At 43.9% G+C, this 27,973-nt stretch overlaps 1 protein-coding gene and 1 long non-coding RNA gene across 5 annotated transcripts in view; one reads left to right on the top strand and one right to left on the bottom strand.

Annotated features, from left to right (window-relative positions):
- LOC148685388 (uncharacterized) overlaps positions 1 to 14,421 on the bottom strand; it is a 36,516-nt gene extending 22,095 nt beyond the window's left edge. Inside the window, exon 1 of the long non-coding RNA XR_015950655.1 lies at positions 13,769 to 14,421. This is a non-coding gene — a long non-coding RNA (uncharacterized LOC148685388). The remainder of the gene's footprint in view (positions 1 to 13,768) is intronic.
- Positions 14,422 to 14,546: 125 nt separating this feature from the next.
- On the top strand, positions 14,547 to 27,396 carry LOC118086567 (trypsin-3). Of its 4 annotated transcripts, none has more exons than XM_088672503.1 (6): positions 14,547 to 14,652; positions 18,215 to 18,308; positions 19,914 to 20,085; positions 24,224 to 24,477; positions 26,723 to 26,859; positions 27,156 to 27,396. In XM_088672503.1, exons 1-6 carry the CDS (start codon positions 14,650 to 14,652, stop codon positions 27,333 to 27,335), a joined length of 840 nt encoding a protein of 279 aa, XP_088528629.1. In that variant the 5' UTR covers positions 14,547 to 14,649; the 3' UTR covers positions 27,336 to 27,396. The 4 variants fall into 4 exon arrangements, with proteins under 4 accessions (XP_088528629.1, XP_034974226.1, XP_088528628.1 ...); XM_035118335.3 differs by having other exon boundaries at positions 14,587 to 14,853; XM_088672502.1 differs by having other exon boundaries at positions 14,589 to 14,869.
- Positions 27,397 to 27,973: the final 577 nt, after the last annotated feature.

Below are 27,973 nucleotides of genomic sequence, written 5' to 3'. Positions count from 1 at the left end.
TCCCCATTTTAAACTGCTTTGAATTATGTATAAATTGTATAAATTGCCTCGAGACCGTTGTTTAGAAGGCGACTAATAAATCAACAACAACAACAACAACAGGTGAGAGGCAACATAATTAGAGGCAACATTCAATGATGTTTCTGTCATTGTTCACCCGTTCTGAACCTCCCTTCCTTTCCACTGAAGGGCGTTATAGAAACAAACAATCCAGCAGAGATAAAAACAGCAGCAATTAAAAAGCCTGGGAAAATCAGAATAAAAACGTATTTTCATGGTGCCTTAAAGATAAAAGCTTAAAAGATAACAGGGAGTAACTCTAGCAGAAAATCCCACACAACAACAAAGGAAACCCTCCTTCCAGTCACCACCCATCTTGCCACCCTCTGATGGTGGGGGCACTTGGGAGAGGCCTTTGCAAGCAGCTTTTAATGTGGGGGCAAGTTGGATCATATCCATACCACCAAAGCACATCAATATTACTTGAACAACCATCACTCCTCCCAAAGGAATCCTGGGGACCGTAGTTCAGCCCTCACGGATTTATGATTCCCAGTTCCCTTAACAAACTACAGTTCATAGGATTCTTTGGGGGGAGAGGGAAGCCACGTGCTTTCAGTGTATCAGTTTGGTTTGAGAAATGTTCCCTCGGATACCTGGGTTCCAAGCCTTGAAAGGTAAGAGGAAGCATTTTGCAGTAGCAGCAGTAAGATGTGTAATGTGGCCACCCAGCTCCCATTGCAAAATAATAAAAATAATAATAATAAAACCTGCAGCCTGTGCAAAGGAAATTATGAACGGTGACAAATTAAGAATTAGCAATTACCACGCACCGCCCAAAATGAGGAAACACGTCACCAAAAATAAAAGAGGGCACAGGTTTGCATAACATTTGCACGCCTCAAATCACATTTAGAGATGCAAATGTAGAATTTTATAATTTAAATAGCGATACAGTACACCAGAGTGGGGCAGAAACCATGTGACTCATGTTCCTGCTGAGCCTGTAATCTAGGGGCTCTTTGTGAATGGGTGAAGGCGTGGCGATCTGCGCCCTGAGGAGCATGTGGCGTTGGGCAGCTGGGCTGGCTTGAGCGGGTGGGGGGGCGCTGCCCCTCAAAGGAGGCAGCGCCGCCACCACCTCGCTTCAGGCACCGCCACCGGGAAAGAAACGAAGCGGGTGAGGCGGAAGTGCAGGCAGCTCCGTGTGCCTCCTCGATGCGCCCTTCGATGCGCCCCTGCTGGGTGGGCGCCGTGGTGCGCGGCGCCACTCAGCTCAACGGGAAAGATGCCCCTGGGGCCGGACTATATTTTGGAGGGGGGGATGAACGAATTCCTATGCCCCACAAATAACCCAGAGATGCATTTTAAATAAAAGGACACATTCTACTCATGTAAAAATATGCTGATTCCTGGACTGTCCGCAGGCCAGATTTAGAAGGCAATTGGGCCAGATCCAGCCCCTGGGCCTTAGTTTGCCTATCCATGGTCTAGAGCAGGCATGTCAAACCTGCGGCCCTCCAGATGTTTTGGACTACAATTCCCATCTTCCCCAACCACTGGTCCTGCTAGCTGGGGATCATGGGAGTTGTAGGCCAAAACATCTGGAGGGCCGCAGGTTTGACATGCCTGGTCTAGAGGATCACTAAAGGACAGCCTGCAAATAGTCTCATGAGATGATGGATCAGCCCTACCCCAACCTGACAGTGGTCGGACTACAACATCCAGGTTTGCTTTCGATACAGTTGTCAAAACCAGCATGAAAACAGAGCTCACGCTTGATAAACTGTACAGTGGAATCTCCGTTCTCGAACGCCTCCGTTCTCATACATTTCGGTTCCCGGACGCCAAAAGCCCAAAAGTAAATGCTTCCGTTTTCGTTTTTCGGAACACGAACATGCAATGCAGCTTCCACTGAGTGCAAGAAGCTCTTGCCACCAATGGGAAGCCATGCTTTGGTTTTCCGAAATGGATTTCGTTTGGGAACCGAGGTTCCACTATAACAGGGGCATTGATCGGAGAGATCTTTTTCTATATAATCTAGAAGTTATGGTAGAATTTTAGGTAGCCAAAAAAAGAATAGCTAAAAAGCATACTTGCAAGCATGATAGACTATCTAAAGGTCTACTTTAGCAGTTAAAAGGTAAAGGTAAAGGGACCCCTGACCATTAGGTCCAGTCGTGACCGACTCTGGGGTTGCGCGCTCATCTCGCATTATTGGCCGAGGGAGCTGGCGTATAGCTTCCAGGTCATGTGGCCAGCATGACAAAGCCGCTTCTGGCAAACCAGAGCAGCACATGGAAACGCCGTTTACCTTCCCGCTGTAGCGGTTCCTATTTATCTACTTGCATTTTGACATGCTTTCGAACTGCTAGGTTGGCAGGAACTTTAGCAGTTAGTTAGAAAATAAATAAATGTGTATGTAGGTATATCTCTGGCACATCTTACAGTTTCACAAGGTAGGAAAGAACAGGAAAACAATATTAATAACAAAAAAACTGAAAAGAAAGAGACTACAAAGCTTCATCACATATCAATTATCAGTTTGGCACACACGTTCCCAGGGCAGCATGTAAAATCTATCAATCTGGCAAGATGAAAGCCTAATTGCCTGGGTAAGATTACTGCCGACCACAAATTAATTAACAGTCAATGCATTTCAAACTTGTCTGCCAGTTAGGTATGCCAAATTACAGGCCTGCACTTTTGAGCAAGGGCAAAGAGGAAGACTGATAGTCAGAGACAGGAAACCTACACAAAATCGGAAACAGTCGCTGCTAAAAGAGCACATATTTTGGTACAGGATTAACCATGCCTTCCATCATCACAGGTGTAGTTGGTGGCAGTGATGAAGACGGTCCAGAAACTGGCTTTGAACGCAGTTCTGAAATTGCAGTTGGTTCAAAATGCAGCCACCAGGATGCTATGCAGTCAAGGTCGTTTTGCGCACATTACTCCAATCCTGTACCAATTACAACGGCTGCCAATTTGTCCCCAAGCCCCATTTAAGGTAATGGTATTGACTTCTAATGCCCTACATGCCCTAGAAACTGGTTCTCTGAAGTGAATCTGCCCCTTTCTGTTACTCATTTTCCCAATCTCAGTTTTAGTTCAACACATTACCACATCAGTTTGCAATTCTCTTTTTAAAGTCATCATGAAAATTCAGGAACATTTTAGTGCAGATATCTCTTATTTTGGTATGCAGTTTCCCCTAAAACATTTTTTTTGCCATTTCCCCATAAATAATGCAAACTAGTATGCTATTTTCACCAACATGTGCATTTTTATACGCACTTCACCCTAACATATGCAGTTTTCGTACACATTACTTGGCATTGCAAAATTCGGAGAAGTGTGAATTTCAAAGAGTTGCTGGTTTTTATCAGTTCATTTGTTTTGGAAAGCAAAAATTGGCTAAGATCTCCTTTAAAAGCCAGCTGAATCAAATTTCTTCCCCATCCCTAGTGTGGGGCTTCTTCTCCTTTTGATTATTATGTAGTGTGAACATGTTTGCTGCCTTATCTTTTTGTTGATTAGGTGATGTGGGAGAACCTGTTCTTAAAGATGGGGTACGAAAAAGATAGGATGAAAGAACAGTAGGAGTTACAGAACAAAAGAAAAGTCAACATGAACCGTCCTGCTTCTAAACATCTCTTGATTCCAAATCTGAGGCGCATTGACTTATGGCTTTTAAATATCTCAACGAGATGCTACTTGTCACGGCCTTCTGCAGCCTGCCAGGAAATTTGTTGCGCTTTGCAGCTCATGAGGAGAAACAGAGCGAAAGTTGCTGAATCCTCAAAAAAGCAGTTAATTTCTCAATTAACTGATTAACTGCTGATAATCTAGAGGGCAATTTTGTGCTGGGGGAGCATGCAAACACTGACGCCTTTCCTATCCCTCCATCCCAGTCAGGCCCCATCTGCACAATACATTTAAAGAAGCACAATACCACTTTAAACAGTTACTGTACAGCTTTCCCAAAGAATTGTAGGAACTATGGTTTCTTAAAGGTGCTGAGAGTTGTTAGGAGACACCATACCAGCCTCCTTTGAGAGCTACAGTTTCAGACTTCCCCGGGAAGAGGGACTGACTGTTATACCGGTCTGGAAACTGTAGCTCAGTGAAGGGAATAGGGATCTTCTAACAACTCTCAACACCCTTTCTCAGGATTTGTTGGGCAAAGCCATGACTTTTTAAAGTGGCATGATTACAAACTTATAGATTTAAAAACAACAACAATACCAAGCATAAAGTATTGTCTTCCAAGACAAAAACACGTACAACTGTTAAGTTTCGTATGCAGTCATCCACATTGCATCAAAACAAACTGAGAAAATACTTTATATTACAGATTAAGCCTTCCATCCAAGAAGCGACTAGTGTTTTGTTCGGATGAAAAGGGTGGCCTGGGAATACCTGCAGTCAACATCTGTGCGTTTAGCCAAATTATCATCCTCCTCAGCATCTATTTTTTTCTCCGCACGGCCTACATTATTGGACAGTGTTAACTAACATAGAGCAACGTATCAGATACAGCCTGTCATCCTGTCTGCCTGTCTATCTTGCTGCACCAAACAGTAAGAATCTCCAAAGTTTTAGCACTTACTGGGCTTATAGTATTTTATAATAATACTTGGGTTGTACCCCCCCCCCAATGAGAGTCCTTCTCAGACTAGGTCTATTGAAATTAATGAGCATGCCTAAATTAGGCTCATTCATTTCAGTGGGTCTATCTACACTGATAAAAACTTACTCAATGTGTTTGTTTATAAATATACAGGTTTGAGCATAGGAGGTGCATTGCTATTCTCCTTTTCTAGACAAATAGCATTGCACTTACTTCTATATGCCAACCCCACAACTCATAGCTATATTATATAAATAGATATAGGTAGATAGGCCGATACCAGGAATGTGGATGATAACGCCGATATCTTGCTGAAACACATCACCTACGGTGCTGGGGCTGTGTTTGCTGCAATGCTGCGCCTTCCACATTCTGCCTGCAGGCAGGTCTCTGTGATTCAGATGACTCCAATGGGCGAAGCTGGGTTGAGAGAATTAGAACCAAGGTGCTTGCCACCCTATGATTAGAGCATCTCCAAGCAGGGCCTTTGTGCAGCTTCCATTGCAACACTTTCCTGGCAGCTACCGGCTTATAATGCTGCGCCCACACGGCCTCTACAAACCTCTTTTTCTTTTTTCTTTTACACTTGTGAGAGTCGGGGTGCCATCAGGCTAGGGTTTGGGGAAAACAAGCCCAACCTTCCAGTGAACAGCAGGAGGAACCCCCCAATGCAGCACAGCTGCCTCAACACATTTGGAAGCAATGCCTGTAACATATGAAGAAGGGGGACGTCCCCTAAGATCCTTAAGTCCAGCGTTTGAAATTATTGAACCACACCAATGTATGGGAAGGATGAGTTCAGCACGATGACCCCTCGATGCCCTTGTGGGCGTAGCATGATTCACAAGAGCAAATGGTTGCAACACGGTGAGGGGGTCCATTTTCGACACACACCCTGCTCACCGGGACTTTTCATGAGTGACTCAGAACCACAAAAATGCTTGCGCTGGAACTGGATTCGCTGCCCTTATCAAATGCAAATGAATGAAGAGATAGCTTGCCACCTCCGCAACGCTCTTAAATGTCCCACTTGAACAGAGCATGATTAACATGCCAGGAAATTAATGCAGCTTCCATCACGGGCATCGACAACATCCTTTATTTAGACTGCCAAAATGAAACTCAGTAAGAGCAAAGAGAAAATCAGTAACTGCGGCTCCAAGTCCATTTCAGAGTGCTGTAAGGTGGGAACATCCATGGTCAAAATGTCTTTGGGACAACCTAATATGAGGCGTGCAAATCACAGAATCGTAAAATTGTAGAGTTGGAAGGGACCGCAAGGATGATTTAGTCCAGGCATCCTCAAACTGTGGCCCTCCAGATGTTTTGGCCTACAACTCCCATGATCCCAAGCTAACAGGACCAGTGGTTGGGGAAGATGGGAATTGTAGTCCAAAACATATGGAGGGCCAAAGTTTGGGGATGCCTGATTTAGTCCAACCCCCTGCAATGCAGGAATCTTTTGCCCAAGATGGGGCTTGAACCCATGAGATTCAGAATCTCAGGCAAATGTAACAGAATTCCAATAAAATAATATAAAATAAATAAAATAAAATAAATAAACCTTGGGAAGCTGTGGAAGGGATCTTTAATTGGCCCAAGTTCAAACATTTTTCTTTTCTCCCTTGTCAGATTGCAGGCTCCTATTTGCAAAGGAAAATACTAGAGGTGTACATTGGTCTGAGTACAAGGGAAACGGGGATGATTTCCGTGACTGTAGCACTAACAGGATGTCTTGAGTTAGATCAGGGACTCCCTAAATTCCTGTGACTCTGTAGACTTGAGTACCCCCCGCCAAGAAAGGTTGCATTTTGCCATTTAAAATAAAATGGCAACTGTATTTTTAAAAAGCAGAACCAGGCTGACTCGAGCTTGTGGGGGAAGAGAACAAAGAAGGGATGGGGTGGAGAAGTGCAAGGAATATTTTGTTTGGACAGACAGGCCTAGCTTTTAATCTCAATGAATTATTTTCCCAGGGTATTCCAGAGTGATTTGGGGGAGGGATGTTGCTGTAAATAAGAGTCCTTTCCCCCCACCCCACAATCATTTTTATTCTGCACGTTTTGCCTGGGAAAGCAGGGCGGTGAACTATTGGCATCCATTCCAATCACTTTCTTTTTTTCCTTTTCTTTTTATTAAAGATTTTCTCGATTTACAAAAATATGTGCAATGTCTCTTGTAACATTTTTACAAATCAGTTTCATTTCTGTTTGCTAAAAATTAAAAATCAGTACTTCAGGAAATTTGTTTTCATTCCACTTCTCTTCTTTTGTCTTTTTGGGTTTTTTGCCTGCAAATTTTATCTGCTTCTGCAAAAATAAAAATGTTACAGCTGTTTTTAGGTTCCCCATTATAGTCAATGGGGAGAATTTCAGAGATCTGATTTGGACCTGAATAACAAATCAGAATCCAATCAGAAAGACGCATGGCAGATACAAATCAGAACAGGTTGCTTCCCAACACCACAGAATAAGATCCAAGGCAAATGTTGTGGCTGGTGTACAACTCTAGCAAATACACACCTGAAAGCTCACAACTGTACTTAAAATAAACCTACGTTTTTAACTGGAAAATAGCCAGCAATAAAAGGGTGAGTGGTAGCTGCATACTCTGCTCAAAATCATTGCCACTGGGGGCTGCTTTTAATTAAACAACAACAACAACAACAACAAGCAACCCATTGGGTTTTTGTTACATTTATTTGAATCACAGTTGTATTTTTTAAAATAAAAAAATGCCCTAGCTTTCCCCAGGAATTTTGAGGACTGTAGTCATGTCTAAGCCCAAACCACTAGCTCCAAATCACAGCTCCCAGTGCTACCTGGATTAATTCATGACAACTAATACCATTTGCAATCTGAATTAAATCTGATGTGGCCTCAGATTCACATAGGTTGCCATGAGAATAAATTATGCAGGGCACACAATAGCAAGTAGGCATATATAATCGAGCCAAGCTAAACTGGAACTTATTATGAAGCTCCTTTCCTCTCACTGACGTCAAGTGGGATGAATTTGCTGAAATCCAAGTACTTTAGTTTCAAGTAGGGTGTGGAAAGAGTTTAGGTAACAGGGCAGGAGTGTCTCATAATTTAAATTATTCAATTAATTTCCTGGCTTTGTGAAATCCAGATTTCGCTGTACTCAGCATTGTGGACGTGCGTTACGAACTCTCAGTTTGACTAAATTTCCTCTGAAAGATATAATTACAAATCTTTAAACTAGGCTTGCTGTACATCGGGAAAATTCCTGACACATTCTGGTTTTCGGGTGTAAAAATGATGTCTCGGGGGGTGGGATTTGCCGAAATGGCAAAATGTCAGGGGGAAACCCAGAGGTATGGAAAAAGCTTCCCCCCAGAAGCTCAGCAATTTGGGTTTGTTCCAAAAAAGCTCAACATATATTGCATATATTGTGTTGAATATATGCTATATGGCAGGGGTCAGCAAACTTTTTCAGCAGGGGGCCAGTCCACTGTCCCTCAGACCTTGTGGGGGACCGGACTATATTTTGAAAAAAATATATGAATGAATCCCTATGCCCCACAAATAACCCAGAGATGCGTTTTAAATAAAAGGACACATTCTACTCATGTAAAAACACCAGGCAGGTCCCACAAATAACCAGAGATGCATTTTAAATAAAAGAACACATTCTACTCATGTAAAAACATGCTGATTCCTGAACCGTCCACGGACCGGATTTAGAAGGCGATTGGGCCGCATCCGACGCCCGGGCCTTAGTTTGGGAACCCCTGCTATATGGTAATTTATGGACCTAATGGGTATCTAAAGCCATTTGTGCATAACAAAATATGTTATTTTATCAAAGTAATTGTTGAAAAGTCCATGCAGAATGTGGGCACCCTATACTGAATATAGCAGGGGTCAGCAAACTTTTTCAGCACGGGGCCGGTCCACTGTCCCTCAGACCTTGTGGGGGGGCCGGACTATATTTTGAAAAAAAATATGAATGAATTCCCATGCCCCACAAATAACCCAGAGATGCATTTTAAATATAAGGACACATTCTACTCATGTAAAAACACCAGGCAGGCCCCACAAATAACCCAGAGATGCATTTTACACATTCTACTCATGTAAAAACATGCTGATTCCTGGACCGTCCGCGGGCCAGATTGAGAAGGCGATTGGGCCGCATCCGGCCCCTGGGCCTTAGTCTGGGGACCCCTGGTATATAGAAACGAGCAAACCAGTGATATTTTAGGGAGCAGACTAGCAAGCGGGGCCCATTATTTGCATCATAAGAGCCTACACAACACAAAACACTGTTGCTTTTTTGTAGGTTTTATTTTATTTGTTTTTAATCTTATATTTTGGAAATGTACATCCAGGGTTTTTTTTCCTTTACTTTTTTTTTGGGGGGGGCCAATAGAGTTGGGCCCTAAACTATAGATTGTTTAGCTTATACGTAAATCCGGCACTGTACATGTGCTAGATATGCTCCAGTATCAATAGGAACAGCCAGTGTGGTGGGGAAATGCTGCAGAGCTGCTCTCCCAACAGCTGTGTCACTGCTGTTTACCTGGACAGTTTGGAAGCAGGGCACGGATGCAGCAGTGCAAGCAGTCAGCATTGCTGCCAGTCCACCTATGCAATTCCATCCTCAGTGCCACACCACCACCTACTATCTAGGTAAGTAACAGCGGTGCTGTTGTAGGCAGGGCGAGCCCTGTGGCACCACCCTATCGCAAATGCTGGCTCAGCTCCCACATGAAAAAGTCTGACCTAACATTCTGAGCTACATTGGGTGGTTGACTTCAGCTGCCGTTTTTATTGCCCACAATGCCCCTGGTGTAGCATCACTCGTTGTGGGAAAGAGGGGCACCGTGGGAAATTAAAATGGCAGCTAGACTTTGCCAGCCAGTGCTGCTTCTCACACAGCTGAGAGTACTGCTGATTTTTGTCTGGTCATTGCTTGTCTTGAGCTGCTTCCTCAACCCTCAAGATCCTGATGTCTGTTTGTGCTCTGAAACTATTGGTCTTTGTGTTATTTTATTATGCAGGGCACAGAAGTAGTGCAATAATTGCAAAAGGGTTGATTTAATCTAATCTAATCAACTGTCTTTAATAATATAATCCACAATGCAAGCATGCAATTAAATCCAAGTAATTGCGGGGGTTTTTTGTATAAGGATTATTCCTATATTAAAATATAGTTTATTGGCCTTTGTTAATATGATTAGATTAGCTTTTTGTGGTCGCTGCATTTTTGTTGTTGTTTCAGCACATCCAGCCAATTCAGATTGTGCTCTTTTGCACAATCCTGAAAATCTCTTGTGCGAAGAGAAATGGAGCATTCCCATCCTTGCTGTACATTTAAAGCAAATTTAAAGCACATGGTTTCCCTCAAAGAATTATGGGAAGTGTAGTTTGGTAAGGTGCTGGGAATTGTATATCTGCAAGTGGCAAACTACAGCTCCCATTATTCCCTGGGGAAAGCAATGTATAGCGTGAATGTGATTATATAGTGGGTTCTTCACCATTATGTGAGACATCCTTTGCAACATGTCTTGATTCTTTTCACACAAGAGTTTGGATGCTAATTCAGCTATCAATATTGTCCTTCTTTTCATGCTTCAGCTGAGTTGTCAGTCCAGGTTTCCCCTCTTTAAGTAGCACATCTAAGCCCCCTGCCACGACTTAAGCAGCATATCTAAGTTTATATTTTTCCTTTACAGTATTAAAGAACAGCCTCATGAATGGTTGCCATAAAAACAGCTGCAAAAGAACTCTGGAGACTGGGAGGTGGGGCGAAGCATGTTGGTGATTGTCACATGCACTAGTCACTAGTCAATCAATGCTACCCATAATAGACTTTTCCCTATTCCAATTGATACCCTTTGGAACACATTTGCTTTGAATTGTTTCCACAGTAGAGACTTTGAAGCCCTGCCGAGGTACTGCTTTACTGCAATAGTGCTACTTCACAATTAAAGAAAATGGGTGTTTAAGCCCTCTGCTGAGCACAGGAACTCATTAATCAAGGGGTAGTAATAGTAGTAGTAGTAGTAGTAGTAGTAACAACAACAACAACAACAACAACATGCCGTCCATCTGACAGGGTTGTCCCAGCCACCTTGAGTGGCTCCCAAAAAATATTAAGAAGACAATAAAATATCAAAATAAAAAAATTCCTTCAGTAGCACCTTAAAGACCAACTATGTTTTTATTTTGGTATGAGCCAAAATAAAAACTTAGTTGGTCTTTAAGGTGCTACTGAAAGAATTTTTTTATTTTGTTTCGACTCAGACCAACACGGCTACCTACCTGTAAATAAAATATCAAACATTAAAAACTTCCCTATACAGGGCTGGCTTCTAGAAATCAAACAGTTGTTTATTAATATGACATCTGAGTGGAGTGCGCGCCACAGGATGGGCAATTCATCAAGGCGCAATTCATCAGTAATTCACAGACACACATTGAGGCAACTGGAGATGGAGGAAGCTTCTAATGAAAGACACAGGAGCCCCAAAATGCCCCAGTAGTTCTAGGCGTGTCCACACTGGATAAGCAGGCACTGCAATTGCAGGGTGGAAATCAGGCCTGGAAAAAGTCATGAGGGTGGCCAGATTACAAAGTGAATGATCCCTGCTGCTGCACTTCAAAAACTTTGTTTAAGCCCGACTAATTATATTCAAGATTATATGTAAGAAAAAGACATACCGTATACTCTTATTATAATACATTTAAAAGAATTAAGTGTCATGTTGTAATACATCTTGCAGCATAATATTAGAACACAGAATCATCGAATCATAGAATTGTGGAGTTGGAAGAGATCCTGCGGGTCATCTAGTCCAACCCCCTGCAAGGCAGGAATCTCAGCTAAAGCATCCAACCTCTGTTTAAAAACCTCCAAGGAAGGAGAGTCCACCACCTCTCATGGAAGTCTGTTCCACTGCTGAACAGCTCTTCCTGTCAGAAAGTTTTTCTTAATGTTTAGTCGGAATCTCCTTTATTGCAATTTGAAGCCATTGGTTCGAGTCCTATCCTCCAGAGCAGGAGAAAACAAGCATGCTCCCTCCTCCATGAGACAGCCCTTAAGATATTTGAAGATGGCTATCATATCTCCTCTCAGTCTCCTCTTTTCCAGGCTAAACATACACAGTTCCTTCAGCCATTCCCCATAAGGCTTAGTTTTCAGACCCTTGTTAAGGGTCCCCAAACTAAGGCCTGCGGGCCGGATGCGGCCCAATCACCTTCTAAATCCGGCCCACGGACGGTCCGGGAATCAGCATGTTTTTACATGAGTAGATGTGTCCTTTTATTTAAAATGCATCTCTGGGTTATTTGTGGGGCATAGGAATTCGTTCATTCCCCCCCCCCCAAAAAATATAGTCCAGCCCCCACAAGGGGACAGTGGACCGGCCGCCTGCTGAAAAAGTTTGCTGACCCCTGCCCTTGACCTCTGCACACTTTCCAGCTTGTCAACATCCTTCTTAAATTGTGGTGCCCAGAACTGGACACAGTATTCCAAATGTGGTCTGACTAAGGCAGAAGAGAGTGGGGCTATTATTTCCCTTGATCTGGACACTATACAGTACAGTACTTCTGTTGATACAGCCTAGAATAGCATTAGCTTTATTTGCTGCTGCATCACACTGTTGACTCATGTGAAGCTTGTAGTCCATCAAGACTCCTAGATCCTTTTCACATGAACTACTAGTAAGCCAGGAGTCCCCCATCCTATATTTGTGCATCTGGTTCAGGCATCGGCAACCTCCAGCCCACAGAGGCCGTTTATCCGGCCCACGGGCCACCCGTGAACCAAGCAGCCTGCTCGGCAAGTCCCCCACTTGCTGTGGTAAACCGGTGCAGCACGGCGTGGGGACTCGCCAAGCAGCACCAGAAGTCGCGTCTACGCAGCCACAGATGCGATTTCTGGCGCTGCAAACATTTTGGAAATGGGCGGCCAGCACTGGAAATCGCTTCTGTGCAGCTGTGGACATGCACAGAAGCGATTTCTGGTGTTCCAGACATGGGCAGCACGGCAACGGAAATTGCTTCTGCGCCTGTGTGGCCCATGTCCGGCCCATGGACGATAGTCCGTGGGATATCCTCCGGCCCACGGGCAGAAAACGTTGCTGACGCCTGATCTGGTTCTTCCTGCCTAAGTGCAGAACCTTACATTTGTCCCTATTGACATTCATTTTGTTAGCTTGCGCCCAGTTCTCCAATCTGTTAAGATCATTTTGAATTCTGATTCTCTCTTCTGATGCATTAGCTACCCCTCCCAGGTAGGTGTCATCTGCAAATTTGATGAGCATCCCCTCAATTCCTTCATCCAAGTCATTTATAAAGACGTTGAACAACAACGGGCCCAGGACAGAACCCTATGGCACCCCACTTGTCACTTTTTCCTTAGTGATATACATGGTACTTCCCCCTCCCCTTTTATCTCCCACTCCAACCCTGTCAAATGCATTACCTATCAGTTTTGGTTTCTCTCAGTTTCTCTTTTTTGCAATCATGAGTACAGTTCTCCACACTGGTCAGTGAACTCTGAAAAAAACCTTCTCAAGAAAATTTGTCAGCATTATTTGGTGTATTCCTCCTACTGCACACATTTTTTTGCAAGCGATTTCACCTAATATATTTTCCATGCTATTTTCACTGATACATGCATTGTTAAATTTACCCTAGTATATGCATTTTTGTAACACTTTTCTTGGCTGGAGAAGTGCATTGCAAAATTTGGGAAAACGTGAATTCCAAAGGATGGCTGTGTTCGCGTGTTGCTCCAGGAAGTACAAATTAGGCAGATTCATCTTTAAATGTGAACTGAACTGAATTTCTCCCCCATCGCTAGCTGAAAGACAGTGACTGGCCCAAAATGCTGGTGAGGACTTAAAAAAAAAACCAGGTGTGGAAGTGTGGAGAACTGAATTTAAGATTGGAAGAATGAGAAACCGAGAGAAATCAAAATGGGCAGACTTGCCCATCCCCAGTTGATGATAATTTTATCATGCTAGCACAGGGATGTAGAATCTGCTGGAGATAAATCTTTCAAACAAATAAATACATTAGCTGTGGCATGCAGAAATGCATATGCAATATGAGAAGGCAAGCTAGATTTACAGACAGGGAGAGGATAATAATACTGCCTTACCTTGCTGGATTTTTGTCAGATGTACTGAGATAAATTCCCACAGCCCACATAACACTTTGTGCGTCATCTATAGGACCCCAAAGCAGATGTGCATAGCTGTGGGCTGCATACTATGTGCTGCATGGTTCATCCAGGGAAAAGATCGTCATTCTCATACAGATGTTATACGCCACCTAAGAACTGAAAACACCCAGATCCCGGCTCTTCTTTCTACTTCCCCACTAAAATATGTATTTATCTTTTTATCCATTTCATAAAATTTATACACTGCAAAATAACCTCAAAGCAGTTTACAAAAAAAGTTTTTTTTTAAAAAAAATACCAATAAGAAAAACTAATATCAGTTAATTGAGACTTTAAACCAATGGACTGAAAAACAGATTGAAACCCGCACCAGCTTCCTAAACACCTTTCTACAGCATCAGCAGGAAACATTTGTGTGACTGTCAAGGCAAGCTGGCCGCCATCGTTTCCATGGTCGTTTATGGAATTCACACAACCACAAGATGTTACAACGGTCATCATGTTAGATGCCTTCAGATGCCTTGACTTTTTATATATAAAAAAACACCTCCCCGTAATAACGAAGGTGGTGGCTTCTGTGATGGTCACTTTAGCTCTTCTGCATCGCCAGGACCAGGAGGAGAAGAAAGTGCTTGGCAGGGCAGGATAGCATCACAGCAGGGAGATGTGGGCAAATATATATACGGCGCAAAGGGTGGAACAAATTGTGAACTGGAGGCAGACCTTTTTTGGAGATCTTTCTCCCCGGGTGGCCTGATTCCAAGCAGCGCTAGAAAAGGAGCCTGACAACGGTTGCAGGTGCTTTGGAGATCCCAGTACACAAAACAGAAGGAGCAGGATTGCTCTGATAGTTGCGCATGGTAAGAAGCCCCAAGGGAGTTGCCCTCCTTGTCTAAACATGTGCGATGGATAAACACAGGGCGATTGATCAAGGGAAGATGGGCAGATAAGGCACATTTGACTCATAGCCCAGGCAGCAGCGGCGGCAGCAACCGCAGACGCATCTTCTTACTGTGGAATCTCCGCGGCTGCAAGTGATTCTTTCCTCTCAGGACCTGCAGGTGACTATGCCTTTGTGTGAGTGAGGTGAGGAGTTGGGGGAAAGCCCAAAGGCAGCAAGGCGAACGGTTGAGGGGCCCGTCCAAGCCCGTGCTTTCTTGCGGGTGTATTTTGCGACATGTTCTTGACACAACCGTAGTGCATTAGTAGTGGGTTTATTCTGCTTTTATTCTTTATTCTGAGACGCTTCCCATATTATTATTGCTATCTGGAGGGGGCATGGTGCAACAAAAGTGGGTTCAGGGACATTTTCTCTCTTGGATTCTGTCCCCTGTTCTACAAAAAGGGGGGGGCGAAAAACTCCTGCAGTTTAGAGAGAATAATACTGTTTGAGAAAGTCAAACATTCAAAACATTTGCTGTAATTTCACACTGAGAAATGAATTATCACTTGGAATAATCACACACACACACACACACACACACACACACACACACACACACAAAGACTGCAACTTGTGTGCATTTAACTTTACACAAATGGCGAAAAAGGCGGGGAGGTTGGAAGGGGGGCAGGGTTCTGGGAAAAATGACTTTGAACCCAATGGGCTTTGACCATAAGCCATTTTGGCTTTAGGTGCAATGCCTGGAACGTAACGCTGCGTAAGGTGCAGGCTTACTGTATATAAAATCTTGCTCTTCACTTAAAAGAGGGTAGAGCAGTCGGGAAAGGCCAGCCTGATAGTTAGAGATAATGCAGGGCTTTCAAATGCATATTTCTGCTATTTATATACAGTAATTGAGGCTGCTGCATAGATGGAAGTCTATCTCTGACAAATAAAATACTGTAAAATCAGCATTTTTATGGTTTTCTGCCAAAAGATTTGACATATCCCTTTACTGCAATTTCAAATGATATATTTGGAATAGAGCTGTGCCAAAAATGTCCCCCCCCCAAAAAAAAATTCCAACCATTTGCCAGGGTGGGAGATGAAACTCTTCTGAAAAGTTGTGGTGGGTGAGGGGGGGAGAGATGTATCTGAAATATTGAGGAGGAGGTTGTTTTTTACTGTACTTAATCTTAGGATATTTCCCCTTGTTTTTGTTTTTTAACTTTCAAATTTATAGTTAGGTGTAGGCAGGTTGGCATGGCATGGCCAGAACGCCTTGGAGGGCCTAATTAATCCCACAAGCCGTAGATTCCTCATGTGAACCTGCTTGGATTTTGAGATATTCAGGGGTGTCTCTTCTCTCAGTCCTGATGCCCTGTCAGGTATGACTGGAAGGGCTTTCTCAGCCCAGGCTTAGGAACTCCCACCCTAGATAAGTCAGACTGGCTCCCTCCTTGTTGACCTTCCACTGGCAGGTGAAGACCTTATTTCAACAGGCTTTTGAGAATGGACTGCTTTTCATGAAAGAGCTGGTTCTATGCTGTCTTTATTGTAAATATCTGCATGTTTTTAATAGATATCCTTAATATTTTTTTTAAAAAAATTATTGTTCCCCCACCCCCATATTTTAGCTGTTTTATTTGTAAACTGCCTCAAGTACCTGTCAGAGAAAAAGGCAGGGTATACATAGATATAATTTAACGAAATAGCCTTTGTCACTCAAAGCCAAGGAAAGTTCTCTCTGCAGCCACTTTCCAGAGGAACTTCATGGCATGTCTGGGGATTTATATCGTGTTGCATCGCTTTGTGTCGCTCCCAAGGCATTTGGGGGTTTGTGGTCAGTGGAAAGCAGTGCCAGGCTCTCCCAACAGATTCCTGTCCACTGCAGAAGTGACAAACCACCTCCCAAAATGTTTCATGGGGAAATGCTCCCCCCCACCCATTTTTCACAGGGAGGGGCAACATTTATTTTTGAAAAGAGGGGAGGATCTCATCTCAGCTTTGCTTTGGAAATGAATCCTCTTTTCTGCTTCCAGCATTTTGATATTTATAACATTGACCTCAACCCACCCACGATCCCGACCCCTTGCTCAGACCTTTCCCTGTTTTGTAGTTCGTGTCTTCTTCTTTTCCGTTCTTTGTGGACCTTTCTTGAAATCGTGTTTAACTCATCAGCCATCATTCAACGGGTCCCAGTAGTGCTTCCATGGTGTGGGGATCTTAGGCTAGTAGCTAGTCCTACTCAGAGGAGACCTGCTGGTGTTAATGAACATGCTAACTTAGTCTCATTAATTCCCCTTGGGTCTACTCTTGAGTAGGGCTGCAGTGACTACAGTCCTTAGATGTCCTGCCCTGTAATCTTTAATTCAGCTGCTGAGAAAGAGTGATTTAAAAAAATGTTTTCAGGGTTTGCAAGTGTCTTTCTTTCTTTCTCTCTTTTGAGGTGGCCAGGGGGTCTCAATGTTCAGAGGGCAAACACGGAGCCAGCTGTGGTGTGGCTCAATAGTCGGTAGCTCCTCTCCTCCTGCTGCTTCTGCCACCACTGGCGGGGGGCACCTTCTCAGGAAGAGCGGGAGGACGGAGGTTGCCGGCCACTGTGGCCTCGCTGCCACCACATTCGGTTCCACACACCCTAGCTTTGCACCTCAGGAGATCATGTGATGTCATGCACGTGATGTCAGGACGTTGTGTCAGGCCACCCCCACCCCCCAATCAAGGCACTGTTCAGACTCAGACCCAACTAGCTTTTCTGCAAGGTTGTGGCCTCATGGAAATTGTGTGGGTCTTTCCTGGTTTTTACCCTCCAAATGCTGTGCGTTGCTTCTTGTTTTTAGCAGTGGAACACGTCTCTCCCAGTTGGAAAGAAACCTTGACGCACTTCTGGCAGAAGGCTAGTCCTACTCCTTTGCATTTAGTGGGGATGGGATCCAGGGCCATGAACGCAGCAGCCCACTGATGGCAGCGCTGCTACTTCAGTAGCAGCAACAGGAAAAGCTATTAGGGTGGCCTGTCCCTTCTTTCTCCCCAAATTCAGATGTGTGAATTGATGCTCACACTTTGTAATTAGTGCCTTGCTCTGGAGCACAGTGGTGATAAGATAATTGGATTGAAGCCAAAGAATTCAGATATAATGCAAGCAATTCAACTTAACCGGGTTGTAGATTAGACTGTGTTTACCTGGTGGTGTTGACGTTCTTTTGTATTTAAGCCAAGGCACCTGCAAAATCATGGGGGCCCAGAAGTCCCTGGAATCATTCAGCTCACCATTCGGAAGCATTGGGAAATCACCTTAACCTCAGTCTCTGCTGGCGGACAGCTCAGACTGGCATAGTAAGGACCATGCCAGGACTAAGGGTCGCAGCCAAGAGCTTCCTTCCTCCTGATTCCAGGGGCTGAGCATCAGCAGGCTGGTTGTGTGGGCGGGTGAAGAACCCACATAACTGGATCCTTCTAGACAATGTCAAGGAAGGTGGGGCCAGCTTGGATTTAAGGGTGATGAATTCGGTGACAATGAACTGCTTTCGATCCAACAGCACCGCCAACAACAAGACAGACACATGCAGGTGGCATCTACTCCCTGCAGGGCCATGAGGCTTCTGGCGATGGTAGTTCTGCTGACTCCTACAGGTAGGGAAGTATCACCTGGGCTGAAAGTATGGCTTGAAGATCAGGAGTGAGTGCGTGTCCTTCCTTCATATTGCCAGAAGTGGTCCTGGGGAGATAGGAAAATCTCATGCTTTCTGCAGCTGGTGCCCCTCTGTAGAGTAGCCTCCTTTGTCATGCTTACTTGGCATGCATTATTCTTTACTTGTTTTTTAGGCACCAGGCAAAGAAGACCTTTTTGTTCTCCCAAGTTCTCTCCCACATCACTTTTAGTGCTTTTACAACCTTCTAAATGCTGCTGGACTCCAACTCCCATCAGCCCCAGCCAGCCTAGTCAATGGCTGGGAATGACGGGAGTTGTAGTCCATCAACACCTGGAGGGTGGCCAGTTCCTCATCCCTATTTTATATCTTTGCACTTAATTATTCCCTTCATTTGCTTTACATTTGTTTTTAATTGCTGTGCTTGCATTGGCTTTAGCTGTTTAGAGTTTTAAAATAATAATTGTTTTTTGAGGGTGTTATCATTTAAACTTTGCATTGTATTTTGTCATCCACCCAGATGATGATGATGATTATTATTATTATTATTATTATTATTATTATTATTATTACCCCACTCATCTGGCTGGGCTGCTTTCAGGTGTCTTCTAAATGTTATGTAATTACTCATCTCCTTAACATCAGATGAGAGGGCATTTCACAGGGCGGGGGCCACTACCAAGAAGGCTTTCTGCTTGGTTCCCTGTAACTTTGCTTCTCGCATTGAGGGAACCACCAGAAAGCCCTCATAGGAGGCCCTCAGTATCCGGGCTGAGCGAACCTGGGGCTCATCCAGACTTCATTTTCTGCCACATTTCTAGGCACAGGTTCATGCTTTAAAGCTCCTTCTCCAAGCACTTTTTTCTTTTGCCCCAGTGATTCCCTCATGAAAATCCACTATTTACAGCTGAATCTGACCAAATTGCTGTTAGTTCCAATTCAGCCTTAAGGAGCGGGTTTTCCTGGGGAAAACAGCGGAGGAAAAAATAAAAATGCTTGGACATTGAGCTTTAAAGTGCATAGCAAACATGAGGCAAAAAGGGCATGTGGATGAGCCTTTATGGTTGTGAAGGTGGTGTTCCATAAATGTAATAGATAAATGATTCTGAAGCGCTGCCATAGAATTTCTATGCACTCATCTGGGCCGGGGATCAGGGACTTCACATTTGGTGACTCAGTGTGGTCTAGCCCTGGCACTTTCTGCAGGTCATGTCCCTCTCGGTAGCCTTGCTCCCGGGGGGCTTTTGGCTGACCAGGTTGTGTCCTTGCTTGCCCGGATGAAGAGAAGCATATGTAGAGGGAAGTGCAGAAACAGCTGACTTTTGCAAGGCTGGAAAAATTGCCCTCTACACAAAGCGTGGAGTCCCATCTGTAATTCCACCCACTTTCACCTTTGGCCCCAGCCACCAGCAGCATAATGGCATATATGGAAGGCTGCCCATGGGGGAATGCAGACCTCAGGCTGAAAGAGGTTCCTCCCTCTTTTAACTAAGCTGGGCTGGTGGCTGAGATCCTTGCTGCTTAGCCAGTGTGGTATCGCTAGGTATGGTGGAAGCCATCTCTCACCTTAGCTGGTTTTCTTCCACAGTGGCTGCACAGGATGAGTCGCGGATCATCGGGGGCCAAGACTGCACCCTTGGCGAACAGCGCTACCAGGTTGTCCTCTCAAATAGCAAGAGAAATGGACCAGATATTCTGTGCGGAGGCGTTCTGATAGACAAGTACTGGGTTATTACCGCTGCTCACTGTAACCAACAGGGGTAAGGAAACTCAAGATTGCTGATCCTGGGAGAAGGGCTTTGGGATTATTAGCATCCCTGGAGCAGTTTTAATGTTGCATTGTAGCCAATGTTGCGGAAATGGAAGGTGTAAAAACAACAACAGCAGCAAAGTATACACACAATAAAACAGGTAAAAACAAAGATGACTATAAGAAACATAATAAAAGAATTCCTTCAGTAGCACCTTAAAGACCAACTAAGTTTTTATTTTGGTATGAGCTTTCGCCTGCATGCACACTTCTTCAGATACACTGAAACAGAAGAGCCAGACCCTTATGTATATTCAGAGGGTGGTGGGGGTGGGTGGGAATGGATGATGGGCTGATAGGAGTGGTAAACCTGTTGATGGCTGTTAACGACTGCTGATGACTACAATAGGTCCTGCGGGGGGAAAACAAGGGCTGAGGCGTTAAAGAAAGCTTGATCATGCATAATGAGATAAGAATCCTATGTCTTTGTTCATCCCAGGTGGCTCCATGGTTTTAAGCTTGGTAATGAGTTCCAATTCAGAAACTTCTCTTTCCAGTCTGTTTCTGAAATTTTTCTGTAATAAAACAGCTGCTTTGAGATCTTGTATAGAATGTCCTGGGAGATTGAAGTGTTCTCCTACTGGTTTCTCTGTCTTGTGGTTCCTGATGTCAGATTTATGTCCATTTATCCTTTGGCGTAGGGTTTGTCCTGTTTGTCCAATATAGAGAGCTGAAGGGCACTGTTGGCATTTGATGGCATACACAATGTTAGAAGGTGAGCAATTAAATAGTCCTGAGATGGTATGTTGGATGTTGTTGGGGCTGATAGGAGTGGTAAACCTGTTGATAGCTGGCCCCAACAACATCCAACATACCATCTCAGGACTATTTAATTGCTCACCTTCTAACATTGTGTATGCCATCAAATGCTGAATTGGAACTCATTACCAAGCTTAAAACCATGGAGCCACCTGGGATGAACAAAGACATAGGATTCTTATCTCATTATGCATGATCAAGCTTTCTTTAGCGCCTCAGCCATTGCTTTTTCCCTGCAGGACCTATTGTAGTCATCAGCAGTCGTTAACAGCCATCAACAGGTTTACCACTCCTATCAGCCCATCACCCATTCACACCCATACCCACCACCCTCTGAATATACATAAGGGTCTTGCTCTTCTGTTTCAGTGTATCTGAAGAAGTGTGCATGCACACGAAAGCTCATACCAAATAAAAACTTAGTTGGTCTTTAAGGTGCCTACCTGTATAAGAAACATAGATGACTAAATTATATGCCTGAGTAGGCTTGTTAAAATACAAAAGATGTTGGCTACACACACACACACACACACACACACACACACACACACACACACACCATTCTGTTATTTAATGTGGCTAGTAGCTTCCTGTAACTATTAATTGTTCATATTGTTAGATTGTTGTTGGTAAAATAGAATGGAGAATTCCCTGGATGCCTAAATCCAGGTTTGGGGCAAGTAATCTTTGATGAGAGGGCCCCAGCAGAGATTCGAAATCACAAAACATGCGGCAAAGCATGGAAATATAGGCTGTTAAGACTTTTAAAATACCCCCTTCTATGTTTCTTCCAAAGCTCCCAGCTTCCCTTAGCATAGAAAGAAATCACACATTTGGTAAGTTAAATATTGTTTACTTACAAACTCTTCAAAGGTCAGATTCATGAGTTTGTCTACACAGCAGCAAGAAAAGACAGGTAGCAAACCTTAGGCTAGTTTCAAAGTGGTAAATGTTTCTAAATTATTTGTATAGAAACACAAAGATGGCTTACTAAGGCCATGTGGCCTAAGCTTGCAACATCCAGCTTAGACATCCTTACTGGTAGGTTTACATGGTGGAAAGTGGGAGAACAAAGAGTTTGGTAATCTATGCTCCCAAGGTGAGGGGACATGACCTAGCTAAGGCTGTCAGGACAACTTACTCTATGGTCTTAACCCCTTCATGTATTAAGCATGTTGGTTATATGAAGCTGATTTATCCCACACACATGACATCTTCCTCCCAATCACTATCCCCTCCCTCAATCCAGATTTTCTCATAACAGGGATGCTCTAAAAAGGGGAAGGTATACGGAGATCTGGACAGAGGGAGGGGGAAGTGTGGGGAGGCAGTGATTTGGAGGAAAACATCATGTGGACAATGGAGAATTCATGGATCTACAGGAAGCTTGCTTATACACTTCAAACAGTATGGATGAGACTACATACAAAGAATAGCATAATTTTTGATTTATTGGGATCAGCTGACAGTCGTAGAATATGCCCTTCTCTATACTAATCTGTCACAAACAATAGCAAAAATGGGAGAGCGAGAGCATTCACGTCAGAGCGAGGAGGGTCTGTCAATTAACCAGGAAGATGATGCCATCATTCCTGCTCTGAGAAAAATGCCCTTCCTCTTCACCACATTCCTGCTCTGCTGCACCATGGTCAAAAAGGATGATGAAGCATTTGGAAGACAAGTCTTGCAGGAAACGGTTTACAGAAGACCTCACCATGTTTACCTTGGAGAGAGAAGAGGATTATAGTTTCCTAAGGCGCTACCATGAAGGGAGGGTGACTCTTTTAGCCTTTTAGCTGGTTACCCACAAGGAGACAAGAAGTCTCGGTGCCATCCCTTCCTCTCCTATTGCCTCACTGGAAGGCCTTCCATGAGTCAGTGTTGTTTAGTGCTCATACTTCATGTGTACATAGTCATCAGGTAATCTGGACAGTGCAGTAATCAGAGCAGTAATCTTGCAGATCATCTTGTAAACTGAGCAATTTTTTTATTTATTTTTAAGTTGCTTACTCATGGAAATGACTGAAGGCAAATTACAAACACACTTCTCATGAGCCTGCCCCAACAGCAACAGTGGTCCAAGGAAGGAGGATGCAGAAACTTTCTCACTTAACAAGCATCCTTAAAAAGCACTTGTCTTCCTATTCCTATGGAAAAGGTATCCTTATAGTTTCACTTTTTTAAAAAAAGTGACTCTCGTTAGGTTTTTCAGTAATGAAGTCTGAAATTCCACTTTATTCATTGTTATTTTGGATTTGTTAAATATACAGGCTGCCTTTCCTCCAATGAGCTCTATTTTACCCTCACAACAATTTGGTGAGGTTGGTTGGCGGAGATACACTTCGCTTCATGGCTGATTTGGGATTCGAAACCTGTAAATACTACCTATACCAGGCTTGTGTTACCTATAGATCAGTGTTTCCCAACCTTGTGCCTCCAGATGTTTTGGGACTACAACCCCCATCATCCCTAGCTAGCAAGACCAGTGGTCAGGAATGATGGGAATTGTAGTCCGAAAACAGCTGGAGGCACAAGGTTGGGAAACACTGCTTTAGATAAATCTATCTATTTCTCTATCCCATGGGAGAGGAGGGGAAGAAGGTGTGGTAGTGAAACACTGGTACTGAACACATTACTTTGTGGGAGAACTGTACTGCAAAATCTGGAGAAAAATGAATTTTGAAGGATGACTCTGTTTTGGTTCAGTGTGTTGTTTCAAGAACTACGAATCAAGTAGATTTGCCTTTAAATGTGAACTAAACCAAACCATAGCTGCCAAGTTTTCCCTTTTCTCACGAGGAAGCCTATTCAGCATAAGGGAATTTCCCTTAAAAAAAGGGATAACTTGGCAGCTATGAACCAAACATGCCCACATTTCATTAGATGCCAGGAGTACACACCCACCCTTCTTCCCATTCTGAACAGAGGAGAAGTGCAATGAGTTTCTCTCTGTGAGCAAGAGGCCACCATTTTGTGTTATGCTACACCCCCCACGGCAGCCATTTTGTGATTGACACTAGATTATCTTCGAGATCTCTTCCAGCTCTGATTCTGGGGTGTTATGGAAAGGTCAAGTGATTATCCCATTATTGTGGTTGAAATACTTCCTCTCTGAGGTTCAGTGCCCTGTCAATTTTCTCGGAGAACAGGCCTACTCCTCTCCATGGCTGGCCACATCTACAAGCGGTGGCTGCTCTGGGAGACAGGACGGAGGTCCAAGTGGGTCTTTGGAATGATTTAGCAAGACTCTTCTTAGATTTATGTTCTTACGGCTTTTCTTTCTTTTCTTTTTCTTCTCCCCTTCTCCTTCCTGTTCTCATCCTATGCAGGGTCATCCACACAAGGATGGGTGATCACAGCCTCAGGGCGAACGAGGGCTCAGAGCAATGCATCACATCTGCACAGAAATTCCCACACCCCAACTACAACCCCACCACACATGACAGTGACATCATGTTGATACGACTGAGCAATCCCGCCTTCATCAATGAATATGTCAGGCCTGTTCAGCTATCTACCCAATGTGTTCAGCCTAACACTCGGTGCCAGGTGTCAGGCTGGGGGACTACGACAACCCCTCAATGTACAGTAGATAATTTTCAATACATACTGGGGGCATGGATGTGGTGGTGGTAGAGCTGATGGCCCTCCCCACTATTTCTCATTCATATTTTCTCTCTGTCTTTTGCGCAGCTTTTAAATCCCCCGCCCAATTGTCACGCCCTGCCCTATATCCTTTTGATCTCCAAGTATTTCAACGTCTGTCGCCCAGTTTCGTTTTGTTTTTAAGAATGATCATCAGTTAATCATTGGGGTTCATTAAATGTGTGGAAATTTGCATGTGGGTAGAAAACGAGAGTAAGCAGCTTACCTTATAAATTATGCATGAAGCTGAAGAGGTATTCTCCTAATAGGGGGATTCCCTCTTGAGAGCATTCCATCCTATGATTGTCTCTTAAGATGCATTCCCTCCAAGATGCATTCCATCTAGAGAGAAAAAGTATTCTTTCCCAGGTGTCCTCCTTAAAAGAGGAGGCATCCCATTCTGTGATTCCCTTTTGAGCTGAAGAGGCGTTCTTTCCTATGTGAAAGTAAAGTGTGGTGCCTCTTTTAAGATGGTGGTTGTCATCTGCAGGTTTTTAAATTAATATGTGCAGTTTTTCAAAAATGAAAAATATGCTGGGTGGTTTGTTGGTTTTTTTAGTAAATTAAACTTTTTCTTCACCGAGTAAACTAACAGATCAATTAGCCACAATGCTAGTTATTTCCCTTTCATATCTTCTGCTATAGCCATTCTCTCATATTTCAGAGTGCTTCCAGTCACGAAGGGGTTATTTCAGTGCTATTAAGAGTCCAGATTCAAATTTACACAATGCAAAAAACAAAACAAAAATCCTTCTTGGTGTGAGGCTCCAATTTGCGTTGCTTCCCAATTTCAGTTATAGTTTTTGAGGGTCATCAAAGTCTCCAACTGGCCATCTTGGTACCAAGTACCCTCTGCTCTTGACGTTATCCGTCATCTGCCCTAGGTATTCAGCAGAACAAAGAGAACCAATATTCTGACTGATCTTCAGAAGAGAATGCTAGCATAAGCGCCATTCCTTTTAGGAAAATTGCAAAATAATAAAATATTATATAGAGAGGATCAAATTAGCATGCCCTGTGTAGTCCCTGCAAAATGGGTTGTGTTCAATGTTAGAGTAGACCCACTGATATGAATGGCCATGACTAACTTTGGTTCATTAATTTTGATGGGTCTAGTCTAAGCATAGCTGCCAAGTACCCCGTTTTCTCCGGGAAAAGCCCGATTTTACTTATCTTTTCCCGGTGGTCCCCCGTATCACTTCCCGTTTTTCTCCGTTATTTTCTCCTGCCGGCGGCCTTTTTTTTCTTTCCGATTTGCCCTTCTATAGGCACCAAAAATGGCCGCCGGCGGCTTCAAAAGTCGCATCTATGCATGTCAGGAAGTGCATAGACGCGACTTCCGGTGTCGGCGGCGGCCATTTTTGGTGCCCATAGATGGGCGGAGCGACACCGGAAGTTGCGTTGACGCACTTCCTGACATGCGTACAAGCGACTTTCGAAGCCGGCGGCGGCCATTTTTGGTGCCCATAGAAGGGCAAAGCGACACCGGAAGTTACGTCGACGCAACTTCCAGTGTCACACGGCTGCTGGTCCCGGATTCTGCAGTCCAGGACTTGGAAGGTAAGAGTCTAAGTAGAAATTGGTTGGATGCAGTCCAATGTGTTTATTTACCTGTATACAGGTTGGTGGAGCTTCAACATTATACTACCATCTACACCAAACGTCCAAAGGTTCACTGCTCCAGATCTCCTGGCCTGCCTGCATCTATCTATCTATCTATCTATCTATCTATCTATCTATCTATCATCTATCTATCTTTCTATCTATCTATCTATCTATTTGCTTGAAGTTAACAGAACACGACGACTAACAATCAAAACCAACAGTTATTTATATTTTTGAAAGTTGTTTCTTCACTATACCTTTGGACACCTCTTGAAATATTATAACCCCATTGAGCATGGTGGCTCCTGAGATCAAGCAGGTTCTGGCCTGTGTTTGGATGCAGTTGGATGCCATTTTGAAACAAGGCTGAATCTTTAAAAACTGCACTGATTTTAACCCCTGATTTCAAAACTGCTCTGATTATTTGGTTTCTCACAATTCCTGAGTAATGCCATATATAGGAAGTCGATAGTGAAATATAAAACGATCCACGGGTCAACTTAGACTGGGGCTCATGATAAAAGTGGTGGCTTTCTCACCAGCACCTCCATAAAACCATCAGTGTTCTTTGTTTGCAGCACAGTTTCCTGACATCCTGCAGTGTGCCCAGGTCTACACAATTTCAAATGAAGAGTGCAACCAGGCATACCCCAATGGTATCACGGAAAACATGCTGTGTGCTGGTGTAAGCAGTGGTGGCATAGACTCCTGCCAGGTGAGAGGCTTTCCCCTATTGGCCAAAACCCCTCACAAAATAATAAAGATGTTTGCCAGAACACCAGTTCAAAGCAGTTTCAGATGGTCCATACCTGGGCCCCTCAAAATGGTGCACAATGTCATCTTCAGATTCCACCCATGGTGCCGACCGAGGCCCCTGTCGTTTTGGGGAGGAGAAGTTGAGGGAGTTTTGGCTTTCCTTGTTGTTGCCCTTTTCTCGTTGCTTTATCTTTTGATTCATGAGTTTAGCATATAAATATTCTAAATAAGTATGTGAATATTTCTGCTCGGCAGGGCGACTCCGGTGGGCCCCTGGTGTGCAACGGGAAACTCGAAGGGATCGTCTCGTGGGGGATGCAGATCTGCGCACAGTCCGGCAAGCCTGGGGTCTACACAAAAATCTGCCGATTCACCGACTGGATTCAGAGCGTCATGCGGAACAACTCAGTCAACCGTGCTGCAGACACTTGTTAGTGCCATGCGGAGATGCTACCGCACTGGGACCTTGATCTCAAAATAAAGATATGAAAGCCGAGATTTATTGCCATATTCTACCAGCCATGGGAGGGGTCGCTATTGTGCTGAGGCATTGCCTCTCCTTGGATTCCCTAGCGCTTTATGTGTGCCTCAAGGTTATTTACTTACAAAAAGGACCCACAACAAAATGTTGCAGTGTGTGGAGTGCTCCCTCTTCAGGATTCTAGCCACTTTATCCCATTCCCTCCTCGCCCCAGTTGTGTTGCCCTCAACAGGCAATTGTCATTCCACGCTTACTGAGCATGCTCAGTTCTCACTGAGTTCAGGGTGGCAGAGGTGTTTATATATTTAAATACTGCTAAACTACCTTTCTGGACCAAGTTCGCACAAGGCAGAGAACAACATATGCCGTTATAATAAAACCTTGCCATGAAAAACACACAAAACCCCAAGGATACAATAAAATACAGTACAACTCAACCACACAAAACAGGGGTTGCCAACCTTTCAGGGGCCTAGGGGCCCATTTCAAATTTTGAGGAAGTGCCACAGGCATCAGTCACAAAATGGCTGCTGAGGGGTGTGGGGTAACAACAACAACAACAACAACAACAACAACAACAACAACAACAACA

The sequence above is a fragment of the Zootoca vivipara genome, chromosome 6 (genome assembly GCF_965207765.1).
Source record: "Zootoca vivipara chromosome 6, rZooViv2.hap1.1, whole genome shotgun sequence".
NCBI lineage: Eukaryota > Metazoa > Chordata > Lepidosauria > Squamata > Lacertidae > Zootoca > Zootoca vivipara.
Note: the sequence above shows the minus strand (reverse complement) of the source record. Positions and strands in the feature narration are given on the sequence as shown.

What these genes read in the sequence shown, in the direction of transcription:
- LOC118086567 (XM_088672503.1), top strand. An exon ending in GCTCACTGTAACCAACAGGG is followed by an intron (nt 20,086 to 24,223) that starts GTAAGGAAACTC and finishes CATCCTATGCAG; the next exon opens with GGTCATCCACACAAGGATGG. An exon ending in GTGGCATAGACTCCTGCCAG is followed by an intron (nt 26,860 to 27,155) that starts GTGAGAGGCTTT and finishes TCTGCTCGGCAG; the next exon opens with GGCGACTCCGGTGGGCCCCT.